The 16,689-nt window shown below is 34.1% G+C and overlaps 2 protein-coding genes across 2 annotated transcripts; both read left to right on the top strand.

Annotated features, from left to right (window-relative positions):
- The first annotated feature begins 4,370 nt into the window (after positions 1–4,370).
- Positions 4,371–11,172, top strand: LOC104112695 (CBS domain-containing protein CBSCBSPB5-like). Its single transcript, XM_009622689.4, has 14 exons — positions 4,371–4,766; positions 5,989–6,157; positions 6,297–6,429; positions 6,506–6,676; positions 6,842–6,920; positions 7,024–7,137; positions 7,242–7,308; positions 7,489–7,594; positions 7,686–7,744; positions 9,258–9,364; positions 9,453–9,586; positions 10,167–10,252; positions 10,354–10,443; positions 10,617–11,172. Exons 1-14 carry the CDS (start codon positions 4,615–4,617, stop codon positions 10,797–10,799), a joined length of 1,650 nt encoding a protein of 549 aa, XP_009620984.1. The 5' UTR covers positions 4,371–4,614; the 3' UTR covers positions 10,800–11,172.
- A 1,560-nt stretch (positions 11,173–12,732) lies between these two features.
- On the top strand, positions 12,733–16,666 carry LOC104112696 (non-specific phospholipase C6). The gene is made up of 4 exons (XM_009622691.4): positions 12,733–13,206; positions 13,580–14,342; positions 15,134–15,310; positions 15,977–16,666. Exons 1-4 carry the CDS (start codon positions 12,883–12,885, stop codon positions 16,273–16,275), a joined length of 1,563 nt encoding a protein of 520 aa, XP_009620986.1. The 5' UTR covers positions 12,733–12,882; the 3' UTR covers positions 16,276–16,666.
- Positions 16,667–16,689: the final 23 nt, after the last annotated feature.

The following is a 16,689-nucleotide window of genomic DNA, read 5'->3' as shown; positions in this document are numbered from 1 at the left end:
GCACAAAGGTCACCACGTTGTTCGTTGTCCATTTCTTTTTGTGTTGAATACATTTCTATTTATTTTAAGATAATCCTCCCGGATTTCTTATTATACTACTCCATAGTAATTCCCATTTGGATCATGAATGTCGCAATTTCCTTTTTGGGGTTATCAGTTGCATATCCAAAATTCATTGACTCAATAAATTCAAATTTGTGCTACGTAAAAGGAAAAGACGTTCTTTTTGCAAGAAATTTTCTATCCAGAAGCTTGGAATTCTAGATTTTTAGTTAAGGACAAAAATTTATTCATTCCACTATACTCCACGACAATATATACAGGTTATTTTTCAAGTTCTTGTAATGTGGTAGGAGTAAATTACACATTTCTATGGCTAGCTAGTGAGTAATGACATCCATCAAATTTAGAGCTTGTTTGACCAAACTTCTGGGATGCTAAAAGTATTTTTTTTAAAATTTAAAGTATTTGACCAAAATAAAAAAGTACTTTTGAATAGTAGCAGAAGTAATTTTCTGCTTTTGGGGAGAAACTGCAAATTCTATCTTCTTCCAAGAAGTAGAAGTAACAGAAGAAAATTAATTTGTACAAAAATAACCTTACGATAAATTTATATTTTTCAAATTATCCCTCATTAATTTAATATTTTTCTTTTTTATTTCTACTATACATTTCTTCTCTTTTTTATTTTAATCATATTTTTATTCTCTTTCTCCTATTCCTACCAGTAGATTTTAAATTTATATTGAATGATGTATTTTGTTATATTTAAATTATCATGTAAATAATAAATAATACCAAACACTCAATGTTATTATTTTATAATAAATATATTTTATATTGATTGGAATTTTTAATTTTTATTTTACATTTTATATTTTAATTGAATTCTTTTATAATAAATATTTAATTTTTTTTTTACTAAATAATACTAATCGCATATTGAATTGTCCTTTTTCGTAATTTTATATTTTAAAGTACTTTTTTAAAAGACCAAACACAATGAGCTTGCAAAAAGCACTACTCAAACAAATTAGCCACACAAACTATTTTGCAAAAAGTACTTTTTTTCAAAAAATATTTTAAAACAAAAATACTTTTCAAAATAAACAGATTTTGACCGGCTCTTAGAGACAATTATTATTTATATCTCTATTATTATAAAAGTGAAAACCCTTTAACCTATAGGTTGAATTACCAAAATGCCCTTCTTAAAAACCTAACTCATCTAACTAAATAATATTCTACTCCAAGAAACAACCACACCAACGTTTCATGTACTTTGTCAACAGTCATAACCATTCATTTTTGTATTCCATTCACAAAATGGAGATGAAAAGCTACAAGCCATTTACAAATGAGATCCATAGTGGAAAAAAATGACAAGCCCATAGCCATACATTAGTTTGTAAAATTTCTATAATTTTGCGTCCGAAAATGGAAGGTAACAATGATCTTCACACCATTATCGACAAAACAACGTCATGAGACATTTTACGATGGAGTTTCAACGTGTTTAGGTAAAGGAGATTTCATTAGTTTTCAACGCAAAAATTTATATATGCCAATATCATTAGAAATTTTGACATGTTTCATTATTTACAATGGTATTGTGATTTTCTCATTCAAATAATGTCCTTGTAGTTTTAATTAACTTTCTCTAATGGAAAAGGACCTTTCCTATATTTATATTTTTTACTTATAAAGTATTTTTTGATGAACTTTATGTCTTTCTCTGTATATACTACCTTGTTGAGATTCTTTTTAGATTGACAGAGTTAACAAACTTCCAATTTCCAATTTAATTGATAAACATAGAATAAAGACTTTTAATATATTTCTTGTTTGATTTATGCTTTAGAGTGATTCGTCTTAAAATTTGTGGAAACTCATGAATTATTTAATATTCTGCCATTTACAATAATAAAAATATTATGAATGATAATATTGATATGTATTAAGCACTAAGTTGTTAAATTAAAAAAGTTAGTATATGTACTTTGTCATGCTACTACCTTAAAAATTTTCAATAGTGCATAAGTTTGAGATTCATGAATATTTTGTTATAAATGCATAATTTTTTAACAGACGAATTATTTCGAAAATAGTTTGGTAATCTTCATATTTGTATTGCCGAGAAACTACAGTTGCAAGAATTCTATCAACCAAAACTTGCAATCATTGATCGCTTAATTAATTTTGAATTTTGAATTTTGAAATTTACTCAACCATAAATTTAATTAAAAAAATCATATATAATTAGTTTCTTCGGCAGCCAATTAGTGATATAGTTTGTACACCATAAAATGTAAATAAGTAAAAAAAAAAAAAAAAGAGTACATGTATCTAATTAAACTTTGATTGTTTATGTTCGTAGATTTAGACGATATTCAATCATTTTGATTTCGACAAATAAGTTAGTATTCGATGTTCATGTTGATCAATACTCACAGAAACTTATATTTTATTCTTTTCATGCATAATTATTAACTTGTATTTTATTTTTCAGTTATAATTATCTATTCAAAGCTTTGTATGGCCATATGAATATTAACTAACAAGTATATTGTGTGAATTTGGCATACACATGCGTGCGGCACACATATCGAGAAACTAATTATTATAAAGGTGGGAGACTCAAAAATTAAAAGTTGAATTACTAAAATACTCTTCTAAATTAATAGTTTTATTTAGGTATATAATATTATTAAAATAAAAGAAAAAAAAGTTAAATAAAGTGCCTCCTCTAAAAGTTGTGTTATTTCAGAGAGTAACTATAAATGCTATTAATTTTTTCAAAAAGCAAAATATATCAAGATAACGACTTTGTGGTATAATAGAATGTTAAAGGGACACATATTTCTTTACGTTGTCCAACTGTCATATTCTTGATTTTTAATATGTAGAAAAAGTATCATGCACATTGTTGGAAATTCTCTCAGAAAATGATTATGGGATAGATGGCTTTCAGTATTACAAGCATTTTGAGTGCAGCAGTGTACGAGTCCAAAGAAAAAAATATGAATCATGAGTTTTAATTTCAAAATGAACGGCTTTGTTGATCTAAAGAAGTTTGAATTTCTTTATGTGTAATGCTTTCATCATTGCCACATGGCTAAACACAAAAGGGAAACTGCAAACTCTTTCCTAAGTATGTGAAACGATGCAAAAAAATTTACAGGGTTGCACCTCCTCGGAAATGACTTTAACTCCAGCAATCAATTTCAATGTGATATACAAAAGCAATAAATTATTTTCATAATCATACTCATGCTGCCACAAGTTATTTTTGTATAAATTTGCATTGGAAATTTTTTCTTGTGCTTCATTATCAATTTTTTATGGTGGATATGGATGAAAATCTATTTATTTCTTTTATTTCTCCTTGCCCCACCTTTCTTGTTTACCTTCGGTGTGTGCTGCCTATGTAGAGGCACATTGATTTGTTGGATAATTTTTTGGTGTTGTTTCTGACTGAAAAAGATATAAAAGTGCAATATTTTTTTTTGCATGTCCTTGCTTTTGTGTTGTTTATGATTATTGACTACTTATCATGTGTGCTAAATGGAAGTAACTTACATTATTTGTTATATGCTAAAATATGGTTTAATTTTTCTCCTTGCGTATGCTGGTTTAGTATTCATAAATAACAGCCATAATAATAAGTTTCTGCTTCAATTTCTTTCCTTGATCTATTTGATTAAAAAAAGAGATGAATATGATAAGAGATGTCCAAAAATCAATAGTATTAATTATGTTTAGGAATGAAAATATATAAATTAAAAAAATGCAATAAAGAAGTTACAAACTTTAGAAATATATGTCCAACTCATGATTTTCAAGGGTACGGTTGGATCAAAACTTTGATTAGTAGTAGATAGTATATCGCTATTAATTGTGAGATAATTCTTACTTCTGTAATTTTAAAGCTCAAGAAGTGTTTATAGGTGAAGTGAAATATATGGATTATAATTTTTTCTCTTTATTGAGTTAAGTAATATAATACGTATATTTTTTCTAAAGAATTTTGCATTCGTTAAGTTACAATACGCTTGACCTTTCTTTCTGCCAAACTCAGAAGATAGAAATTTTCAACGTCTCTAAAAGAAAGAGTTAATAAGACAAAGGTAAAAAACCAAAAGAAAAAGGAAAGAAATAAAAGAGACAAAAGGCGAAGTTGTGAAATCCAAAAAAAAAAAAACAGAAAGAGTTTCACTGTCCAAAATTCAACGCCGCACGTCTCCAGTAAAATGGGGATCATATTCCGGAGGCGGACATTCGTCGACGTGGAATAATATTATTGGTCTAAGAACCCGGCTTCCTCCCAAAACATTCAATTGCAATTGCCATTCCTCTCTTTTCTTCTCCCATTTCTAACAGTTCCTTCTCTCTCCTCCGTGCCGTTTCCCGGAAAATTCATCTGAAGAATTTTCCCGGAGAAAAGGCGTCTTCATCGTTTACTCAATTCATTTATCTCCAAAATTATCTAGCTACTGCCCACTGCTACTGCTTGATCGTTGTTGATACTATTTTGTGTATTTAGTAGTTACGTGATTTTCTTAGGTTCAATTTGAAAATTGCGGTGGATAATTTTGATTGGAATTGGGAGTGGAGATGACAACGAGTCAAGGAGGAGGACCGTCGTCGAGGAGGAGCTCGATGTCGTTGACGAGCACGACATCCAACTTGAAGAAGAAACCACCCGCTGATATTAATGGTGGAGGAGGACAGTCTGATTCCGCTCCTCGAAAGTCGTCTCGTTCCATGTGCGTTTTTGTTCGCCTCCCTTTTTTTCATCATCGTCATCCTTTATTAAATAAAGGTCTCTTGCAATGGTTTCTGTAGACTTGAAAACAAATATCTTATTTCATTCTCTTTCGTTACATAGATGATTTAACTTAGGATCAATTACGAAAATTGTCATTGAGACTCAATATCTTGGAATGCAAATCACGATGAAAAAACACTAGGTTTCTTCTCGTCTACACAAGTATAGGTACATAGAATTACCTGGTACATGTGGTATGTGGTGGTGAGAGGTAGCAGGTATCGGTGGAATAGTCGAGGTGCAAGTAAGTTGGCCCGGACACCACCATCATAAAAAAAAAATGTATATATGATTGAATTTTGGGGAGCTCTTGGTGCATATGCTCCAATCCTGCCATTGACTCAAAACAATTAAGTGTGAGATACGATGTTGGTTTTGCCGTACTAGATACTCTCGTTGGTTAGTTGTTTCACTAATTCTAAGTATTGGAAATTTTGAACTAGAACTGTGTTCTGGGGCGGGAATATCTATGACTTATGTGCTGGTTCTCCAAGGACCAAAGCTAAATGGGAGATGGAATAGTGCATGCCTAATGCACTTGCATTCTGGAAATTAAGCTTTTGGAATCGAAATCCAAATATTGGTCGCTATCTTATATTACACCAAGTCAAAGCAAACTGGATTAAGAGCTGGAATAGAGTGAATTGCAGTTGCATATAGATGGTTGTGACAGCCCGTTTACCTGGATTTCCTCTGTATCGATGCATCCATGTTAAACTGGGGGTAGGGAGTCCATAACAATCCTTAAAAATACATGGAAAAGCTGTGTTAATTTGAATGTACCTTCTCTGCTACATATCCATGCTCAATACTAAAAGTGAGTGCATGTTACGTGGTTCATTAGGCTGCACAAGTTTGCTTAAGTTACTTGCCTATTCAATTTATTGACTTTAGTCTGTTCTTTCGTTTGGGCAACTTATCTCTACTTTTGCTTAGCCATCAAAATTCACCCACCTCTTCATCCATAACTTCTTGACCACAAAGTGACAAATGTATTAAGTTACAATCATAGGTGGAAATGCTTTTGCTAGTGAACATACCGAATGTTAAAATTATGATTTCAGGTTAGGGGTGGGGTTAACAATCACTCCAAGTCAACATGTTCATTTATGTATCATTACTTTCTAGTAATATTTGGTTCTCCAACATTTTCTTTTCAGGGGATTGACCGGAGAGCGGACAGTGAAGAGACTGCGACTGTCTAAAGCCCTAACAGTACCTGATACTACAAGTATTTATGAAGCTTGCCGCAGGATGGCTGCTCGCAGAGTTGATGCTTTATTGCTAACTGACTCAAATGCATTACTATGCGGTATCCTGACAGATAAGGTTTAACTAAATCTTACATAACTATCATAATCTGACCAAATAAAATCAAGTTACGAGATTTTTCCTTTGACCCCAAAAGAGTATCTTTGACTGACTTCTCTTTGCGTCCTTTTCTTTTCTTTCTTTGGGAAAAATGAAGGATATAGCAACAAGGGTTATTGCTCGTGAAGTTAATACTCAGGAAACACCAGTTTCAAAGGTTATGACAAAAAATCCAGTTTTTGTGCTTTCTGATACACTAGCTGTAGAAGCCTTGCAGAAAATGGTGCTAGGTTGGTATATTTGAATAACACAAATGGTTGATTCTTTCAAGCATGTTCAACATCTCACTGTCATGCCTGGCCACAGGAAAATTTAGACATTTGCCGGTTGTGGAAAATGGAGAGGTCATTGCTTTGCTTGATATAGCAAAATGTCTTTATGATGCTATCGCTCGACTTGAAAGGGCAGCTGAGAAAGGAAAGGCCATTGCAGCTGCTGTTGAGGGAGTTGAAAAGCACTGGGGCTCATCTGTTTCTGGTTGGTAGAGAATTTTGCGTTGTTTCTATATTTCATTGATATAGCTTGTGGCTTCTAGGACTACTTGGGGTTGATTTTCCTAGTTCCCTGTGGTTGAATACATTATTTGATCTTCCATTGCATGTGCCATTTGTTAACCTCTTTTTTCCCTCTTATTTGTCTCAGGTTCTAATACATTCATTGAAACACTTCAGGAGCGGATGTTCAGGCCTTCACTGTCAACCATCATCTCTGAGAATTCAAAGTAGGTAATATCCTTACTTTTTTATAATATTTAATCTGTGATTCATAGCTTGTAATCTGTAAGATAAATTTTATGTAATTACTATTGCTTGTTGTGTTTCCAGGGTTGTTATAGTTGAACCAAGTGATACTGTTTTAGCCGCAGCAAAAAAGATGCTCGAATCTCGAACAAGCTCTGCAATAGTAATGGTTGACAACAAACCACGAGGAATTTTAACGTAAGGTTTCTCCCCTTTTTTCCACATGTCACCCAGTAGTTATGAGCTATAGTGTAATGAACACTAATCAACTCATGAAAAGATCTGCCTCGTGGTTGCTGCAGTTCAAAAGACATGTTGATGAGAGTCATAGCTCAAGATCTTTCCCCTGAGTCCCTTCTCGTTGAGAGGGTAAATCTCTATCTCCTTAAGTTAGCTGTCTCTTCTTGTATTTCCAAATAAATGGTTATCTGATAGTTCTGCAAGTAAATGAGATCTCAAATTCTTTCATTTTCTTTCCTATATTGAATTTAAGGAAAAACAGACATTTTATTTTCGTTAACCTTTGTTTTAATACACACTAATGTTCAGGTAATGACCCCCAGTCCAGAATGTGCTACAACAGATACACCTATTGTTGATGCTTTACATACAATGCATGATGGCAAATTCTTACACCTTCCTGTGGTTGATAAAGGTTAGATTTGATCTTCCTAAATGCAGTTTTAGAATCTGCTATTTTCTTTTCCAGATTTCCTTTAAACTTTTGTAATTCTAATGTGGTGCAGAGGGAATGGTAGTTGCTGTCCTTGATGTTCTTCATATCACTCATGCAGCTGTAGCCACGGTATGAAGCATGCACACAGATGTTTAAATTTTGAATAGATTGACTTATCAGAACTCACTAGTTATCATGCATATACATGCTTTTTCCATAAGTTGACAAGCTTCTGAAATTAATGACTTCCTAGTAATGTTTGCATATTAGAGTCCTGATCAAAGAAAATAAGAAATTGTCAGCCCTAAGAGGAAAGTAGTGCTCCGAGCTCCTTTGACCATTTTGTGAAGGACCAGATGCTGTTGACAGATCATGGACAAGCCATTCTTTCAGTAATTCATCCATGTCAGCTGTCGATTGTGTAAAGAGTGTAAATAAGAACACTTAATTCTTCAGTTCTTGATGAGCAATCATCATGCAATTTTATTGAAAAATGAGAAGATTCAAACTTTAGTATAGACTGATTTTAGACGACATTGCTTTTGTCAAAGAAATATAATATTTAAAATATGCTTTCTAAGTTTGTTTTAGAAGCATATCTCTTGCACTTGTCATGGCAAAACTAGCCTTAAGCGGCTCAACTAAGAATTGTGACGAGCAATACTTTGAACGTTATTTCTGGCATTCATCGTGACAAAACTAGCCTCAAATAGTCCAACTATGAACTGTAATGAGCAATTACTTTGTTTCAGAGTCTTCCTTGCAAGTCTTTTATGGATCTCCTATATGCACTTTCTATGAAGCTCATCATAAGTAATTGAAAACTTTTAGGTTAAGTCACTGGTCAAATCACCTTTTTAATGCTTTCTTGGTTATACCTATCCTCATTGAAGTCAGGAAGCTTCCTTGGTTTCCACTTCACCATGGTGATGAGCTTCCTGTGTATCCATTTGCATTTTAAATGTATAAATTCCTTTTATGGATCTTTCAAGTTGGAATCATTGGGTCTCTTTGCTAAGACTGTTAGTTTATGCATTTAACAGAAGGGTCAAACAGTATTTCCATATGCGAAAGGCAGCTCTAGATTTTGGAAATAAATTTCGGTCAGCATTCACAAATGAAATCAGATTGAGGATGTTATGATAAATCTTGAACGTCATTATGACCTTTCCTGACTTGGTGCTAGTTTTAAGAATTCAGCTTTTCATATTGGTGAAGTTTCAAACCTTCCTTCCATGCACTGTGTTTCCTTTTATATGTGTCTAGACTTCCAGTCCTTAGAAATTTTCACTCTAGAAATCATATTTGATTGATGATGGAAGCACTTACAGTTACATTTTATTTACATTTGTGATTTACAAGAAAATCTATGTTGTTTCCTAACTGACTTATGCATAATATGATTCTGTTTTCTTTTTCTTTTTGTTTTTTGTTTTTTGTTTTTCGACAACCCTCTTTAAATATGAATATAAAGTAGTTTTAGAGAACATCGTTATTGTTAAATAAGGCTAACAATCTTGCAGGGTACTGAAATATTTTCATTGTACAGCTTTAAGATCTCAGTTTCTATATTTAGTAGGCCAAGCTTTCTTGTTCCCCAAGTTTGTAGATAATTATTCCTCAACTGTTCCTCACTAACCAGGTGGGAAATGCTGCTGGAGCAAATAATGAAGCTGCAAACACTATGATGCAAAAATTTTGGGATTCAGCTATGGCATTGACTCCAGATGATGATGAAGAGACACCGAGGTTCCAGTTCTCGTTTTCCATATTTTTCTATTAAATCATATTTTCCTTTCCTTTTTACTTATCTTTCACATCTGTCTATGTATTTCAGTGAGGGTTCACAAAAATTAGCTTCTGAAGGTGCAGAAACAGGAAGATCGATTCCCTATCCTCCGGCGAGCCTGCCAATTACTTTTGCATTCAAGATACAAGATCGAAAGGGAAGGATGCACAGATTCAACTGTGGTATGCTATTGATGATCCCAAAGGAAAAAAAGAAGAAGAACAAACTAAGCACTTGACTTATCTTACCTATGCATCATACATGGCAGTATATATCTGCAGTTAATTACAGCCACACAAACTAAAATTTTGAACCTTATTCTTCTTTTTGGCATCTTGAGACTTAACTTCTGATATAATAGCTCTCCTTGAAGCTCTTGATTCCTTTCAATTTTTGCTGTAGCATTTCACATGTGATTTCTCCATGTTACTCCTTTTCTTCTTTGGCTCTACATGAATGATCCTTAAGGGGAGTTGATGAACTAATAAGGCTGGCTTACTTTTCCTATGTGTTGGCACTCTTGAAAATCTCCATCATGCATTGTATATTTAGCAGTACAGAGTTTGTCAGTTTTTGTTGTCTGAGAAATATTGTAACTGTGGTTCTCCAGTTATTAGGGATAATTCGGATGTTATAGTCTATTATGCCACAAAACCAACTCTTAATGAAATATGGTTTCATCTCAGTGCGTTTTTTATTCTCCATCCAAATTAACAGCTAATGATTTGACTTCCATATGGTCCTAATATTTCTATAATTCAGATATACGGAGCATGACAGATCTCATAACTTCAATCATTCAGAGAATGGGCGATGACATTGACCGGAACAACCTTCCGCAGATTCTGGTAAGGATGCATGAATTTTTCCTTGTACACATCTCTTTGTCCTCTCTTGTGCTGTAATAACCAGTTGACTTCTATGTTCATGTTTAATCGCTCTCTTGCAGTATGAAGATGAAGACCATGACAAGGTTATTCTAGCATCAGATAGCGATCTTATAACGGCAGTTGAACATGCAAGGTTGTCAGGTTGGAAGGTATGATTGGCTTTTTCTGGTCCTTGGTTCAAAACCAGCTCTATTCTGCTGGTTTGAATGATAAGAGACGTAATAACAGGGAAAGAATACTGACTTAGATCTTTAATTATTAGATGTTGCTTTGTCTTTCATGTTACAAATTAAGGACTGATAATAGAAATGGACCTGTACAGGGATTAAGATTGCATTTAGACTATTCAGGAACGCCTGGCCGTAGGAGAGGTTCGACGTCAGAAAGTTTGGATTATGCTCATCCAGAAACAGCATGGGCTTCAGCCTATACCGCTGTAGCAGCTGGTGCTGCATTAGCTGCGAGTTTAGGTTTATTTGCTTTCTTAAGGAGATCTAGTGACTGATCACTTTGAAGTTTCACCACTTGATATACCTTAACAATGGGTGCAGCAGTTTGGGGTCAGTTTGATTTGTATTGTGCTATAGGATTTGGATCGGTAGCTCTAAATTGGAGTCCATTTTATATTTTGCCTGGAAGCTGAATTTGCAGGTGTCACTGGTTTATAGTGCTGAGAATTGTGTCCCCTACACCCTTTGTAATTAGCTCTCTGACCTAAGCAAATTTTAATTCCCGGAGAGTGACAGAATTCAGGTGATCGTATGTGCATTGATATTTATATACAGATATTTGGCGAAGCAAATTTGTTTGTGCTTGTAATGACAAATTTACATTTATTGTTCATGTCAGTGAAAAGAAAACAAAACAGATTGGTTGAAGTGCGGTGTCCAAACTTTTGTTTCCTTTTGATTAATTTTTTCTCGGGTACAACGTCAGTGGACTTTGGGATGAGAAAGGGGTTGGTGAAATCCAACGGAATAGAACGGTAAAAGTTTACTAGATCAATACCTTCAAGTTTTGGCCTTTGAATTGAAGTTTACAGCACATAGCAGTACTCAAATTCGTTGGCAGTCTCTAAATTATGGTTTAAATTAAACAGTATAACCAGAAGTGAATTCTCAGCTTTTTATATTGTGCAATTGCTCGTCCGACTTCCTTTTCTTTAACCAAATTGGAAGACTATCTTGAAATAAATTCATACAAAGAAATCTTTTGGTATCAATTATAATAGGAGTACTAGTTTTTGAGACACCTAATTTTAGAAATGGCAAAATTAAAATCTTTTACTGGTAGAAGGGGGGCACAACGGGAGAAATAAGATAAAGAGGGTCCAACTAGAACGTGGCTGCAATAAAACCAACCTTGAAAAGTAAGGAAAAGAAAAGAAGAAAGAGAATAACTCTAGATTTGTCGGTGCATGATTTCACGTGAGAATAGCAAGCGAGATTGGAGATTATTGATTTCTTTTGTCAATCTTTTTGCGTCAGTTTGCTTTCCTTCTTTGACTAATGACCATATTTTGGAAAGAAAAAGAAGAAGTTCACAACATTTAAAGGAAATAAAAAGATTTAATGTCTTCTCTTGTAGGGAGTATAGAAGACCCAATTAGTAGATAGCAGAAGCCACTTCAATTCAAATGTTTAACACATTGATATCTCAATAGAAATGGCATGTCCTCTACTCATGAATCATGATTGGTACTTTATGAGTTACGTTAAAAACATTACCAGTGAGGAAGGTTCCATTCCCAGAATATGTTCCAATTGACAAGCATCAAGCCTCATGTTGGCTGTGGTAACAAACAAGTTAAGCAACAGTACTAAAAGGAAACTTCATATTTTCTGATACATATGCCAACTTTTTATTACATAGGGAAGGAGAAGGGAGGGAAAGGGGGACAGGACAGTGATAATGACGCAATTATTATGAGAAAGACTCCCACCAGTACCATTAAACTATAAGTTTTGGTGGTGAAACATATGCTCACTTCACCATAAAAATTTAATTGCAATTGGCATTTAACCGAATCATATTAACTGATCATGTCATAGTGGTAAATTAAGGCGAAAATGTATATTTAATTAACTAGTATATGAAAACAAATATTATGTATTTATTGAGTTGTTATAAATATATATATAAGGGGTGAAAAAACTTTTTTCCTATTTCACATTTTGACTACCAAAGCCCCTTCTTTTACTCCTCCCTTTTCCCACTTTACAGCTTACTTATCATTCACCCCACTAAGACCCACATCAGATCAGGACAAATCTCCGATCCATTTAAAGCTTTCACTACATCTATACATTTAATTTCATTCATTCATCTGTCTCATTACACCTCTAATATACTACCAGATCCTTCCTCTTTTTAGTTCATCCTAACCACATACCTCTCTTCTTTTTTTAGTAGCTTATTTAGCAGCTTCCCATTTTATTTCACTGGCATTAAATCAATCATTAAGAAAAAGTGTAAAAATAAAAAGGGGGCTCTTTAATACAGTACTGTTCATTTGCTTTTGCTCCACTATACTCATTCTTGCATCCCCATATCTTTAAAGATAGTATAGTACCAATTCAGATTCAAGAATGGACCACTTGAGAAGCAAAGCTCCACCATCTGCCACTGTTTTCTTGCTCTTTTTCACCCTTTCATGGGTTTCTCAGAAAACTTACGGACAGCAAAAACAACCCATTAAAACAGTTGTTGTGTTGGTGTTGGAGAACAGATCTTTTGATCACTTGCTTGGATGGATGAAAAAATCAGTGAATCCACATATTAATGGTGTCACTGGCAAAGAGTGCAACCCAATGTCAACTAAAGCCCAACTTACTGAAACAATATGCTTCACTGATGATGCTCAGTATGTGGATCCAGACCCTGGTCACTCCTTTGAAGCTGTCGAGCAACAGGTATTGTTTGATGTCCGTAACCATCTCGTCTAAAAAGCTTAAACTCACATCTCACCACTCACTAACGTGGGCCCCGATTGTTTTTCATATGCCAAGCACTTGGTTTTTTTTAATTTTTTTTGCTTTTTGGATCACAACGAGATTTGAATCCAGAGTCTCTTGCCTATTCTGATACTATATTGAATTGATCTCATCTAAAAGCTTTAACTTTATGTTTCAAAACACGCCCCTTCCCGTATGACTAACATTCGTTTTCATGAGCCAAACACGTAGAAATACCTTTTTTTCTTTTTGGTTCAGGATCCTCTTGTCCGTTTTGATACCATATTAAATTGTGTGACTATCTGTCTAAAAATTTAAGTTGTCTCAACAGGTATTCGGCTCAGGGTCCATTCCTTCAATGTCAGGCTTTGTGGAACAAGCACTCAGTATGTCTCAGAACCTATCAAGAACAGTCATGAGAGGATTTAAGCCAGAAAATGTCCCAATTTACGCGACATTAGTTCGTGAATTTGCAGTATTTGATAGATGGTTCTGTTCAATTCCTGGTCCAACTCAACCAAACAGGTTATTTCTATACTCTGCCACTTCTCATGGTTCCACTAGCCATGTAAAGAAGCTGTTGGCTACTGGATATCCACAAAAGACCATATTCGATTCACTTCACGAAAATGGAATAGATTTTGGCATATATCACCAAACATTACCAGCAACTCTGTTCTTTAGAAATCTGAGGATGTTGAAGTATGTATTCAAGTACCATTCATATGATTTGAAGTTCAAGAAAGATGCTAAAAATGGGAATTTGCCGAATTTGACAGTGATTGAGCCAAGGTATTTTGATATTACGGGTTATCCAGCAAATGATGATCACCCATCACATGATGTTGCTAATGGGCAGAAATTAGTGAAGGAGATTTATGAGACATTAAGAAGTAGTCCACAGTGGAATGAGACACTTTTTATTATTACATATGATGAACATGGCGGATTTTATGATCATGTCCAAACTCCATACGGTGATGTTCCAAACCCAGATGGAAATACTGGACCTGCACCTAATTTCTTTAAGTTTGATAGGCTTGGTGTTCGTGTACCAACCATTATGGTTTCTCCTTGGATCAAGAAAGGAACCGGTAAGCTTACAACTTTCTTTCACTATTTGCTTTGTTATAGGAGCGGGTTGGGTCAAACTTGGACGGTCAAAACTGATCGAATCAATAAATGGATTATTGCTCAACTCGCCTGCTTAGGTGGGTTGCATTTTGATATGGCCCAACTTAAATTATTAACTTTAGTTCTTTCAAATTTACATAATTTTCGATCTTCAAATTTAAATTCATATGTTTAGATTTGGGTTGCATTTTGACCGCCTCGAGTTATACTATTTTGAACAGAGGCGGACTTATCCTTAGGGCAGACCGGCCTCTGGTAAATTCAAAAAAGATATATGTATATATCTTAACTAACATGTATGTATTTCTATTAGCACCCTAAGACTCAAATCTTAGGTAGTTACATTGGTCAATTTTGGGCGCACAACTTGACTTGTACTGCGCTGCCAGGATCCAATTTCGATGGTGATGCTCCTTGATTTTGAACCTGATTACTAACAACTAATGTCGTTATCCTAATTTAGAACTCATAGAATTTAAATTCTCATTGCACCACTGATTTTTGATAGTTGATGCACCTTCTTTTAGTAGGTTGTCATAGAGTAAGAAAATATTGATCCAAATTTCTACGTGCTACTTTCAGAGGGATAAACTAAAATATTTTTCAATACGTCAAGATGTGCAGATCTATCTGTACTGTACTCTTATCGAAGATAGTCACGGGATTAATTAACTCTTGTTTGTATTTTTCTGTGTAGATAGTGTGATTAAGTAATAATATAATACTATCCCTTTTGGTTTCTGTATTACAGTGATAAGCAAACCGAAGGGACCAAAACCAAATTCGGAGTTCGAGCACTCATCAATCCCTGCAACTATAAAGAGAATATTCAATCTCACATCCAGCTTTTTAACTCATAGAGATGCTTGGGCTGGCACTTTTGAGCAGGTTGTAGGTCAATTGTCATCTCCAAGGTCTGATTGCCCTGGTAAGATAACTATAGTGATTATAGTATTTTGCACAAAGCCACAAAAATATTCTTAATTAATTTATGAGAATATATTGTATTAATATACTGTAGGAAGTCTTTAGATAGTCTTAGAATATTCATAAATGATCAATCTTGTCACGAGGGTTTGTTCATTTTTTTAATGCTTCCTCGCTGGCTATTTTAATTTTAACAATTCGCCTCCATTCCACTTCAGTTTATGTAACCAGTGTTTTCGTGAAGTACTACAAATTCAGAATAGATTTTATATAGTAAAAGGGGCAGACCGATGCTTAGGTTCGAACCCGTGACCTATAGGTCACATGAAGACAGCTTGACATTGCTCCAAGATTTTCCTTTTTTAGATTTTTATATTATAATAGTGTAAAATAACTTTATACTATTAAGTGATTACTATAGTTTATAGGTAATCATCGTAAACAGTGAGATTTGTAACTTAAAAACAACAACAAATTAAAGTATACTGATATGATTTTAACTCCATTACAATGGCAACATGAAGAACTGTTACACTCTCAGTGTATTTTAACACTTTGTAGCTTAAATGTGATCTGTCATATTTTTTAGGTTACTATTATTAGCTTTTTTTTGGACAGTTACTTAGTAATTGTTCTGTATATGATCTGATAGTGTAAAAATTTGCAGAGGTTCTGCCTGATGTAGCTCCATTGAGGAGCGCAAAAGCGGATGAAACTCGAGGGTTGTCTGAGTTTCAGAGTGAAATAGTACAGTTAGCAGCCGTGTTGAATGGAGACCATTTCTTGAGCAGTTTCCCACATGAAATGGGGAAGAAAATGAACGTGAAAGAAGCTCATAATTACGTAACAGGTGCAGCTTCAAGATTTATTAGTGCAAGCAAAGAAGCTACTAAGTTAGGAGCAGATGAGTCTACCATTGTAGATATGAGGTCCTCTCTCACCACTAGATCCTCAGTCCATCACTAGTTAACGAGCAAACCCTTCACTAGGCGTTTGGTCAATATTTGGTTGAAATTTGAAAAAAGAGTATTTAAAAGTTTAGTTATATTATTTGTGGATTTTGACGTCCATATAGTTCGTGTTCTTCCTAGATTCGTCGCTTGAATCCCCAGAAAGAAGAAAATGTAGTAGAGGTTTTAGTAGCCTTTAGTAATGTCATACTTTTTTTTTTTGGTCAGCAATGTGATATAAGGTAGATAAAATAGTTTAGGGTTCAGAGAATCTGCTTAATTCCTATAGTTTTCCTTGTTTAATTTCTTAAAGATCTGGAGCTTCCCCAAATGGTTTGGCTTTTTACAAGAACCTTGATTTTTGGGAAATGTTTGTAACTTTAGACATGTGAATGTACAAGTTGTGACGGCAAATTAGACCGGAATTGAA

Source organism: Nicotiana tomentosiformis, chromosome 3, assembly GCF_000390325.3.
Source record: "Nicotiana tomentosiformis chromosome 3, ASM39032v3, whole genome shotgun sequence".
In the NCBI taxonomy this organism is placed as follows: domain Eukaryota; kingdom Viridiplantae; phylum Streptophyta; class Magnoliopsida; order Solanales; family Solanaceae; genus Nicotiana; species Nicotiana tomentosiformis.
This window is presented reverse-complemented; position numbering and strand designations above follow the sequence as displayed.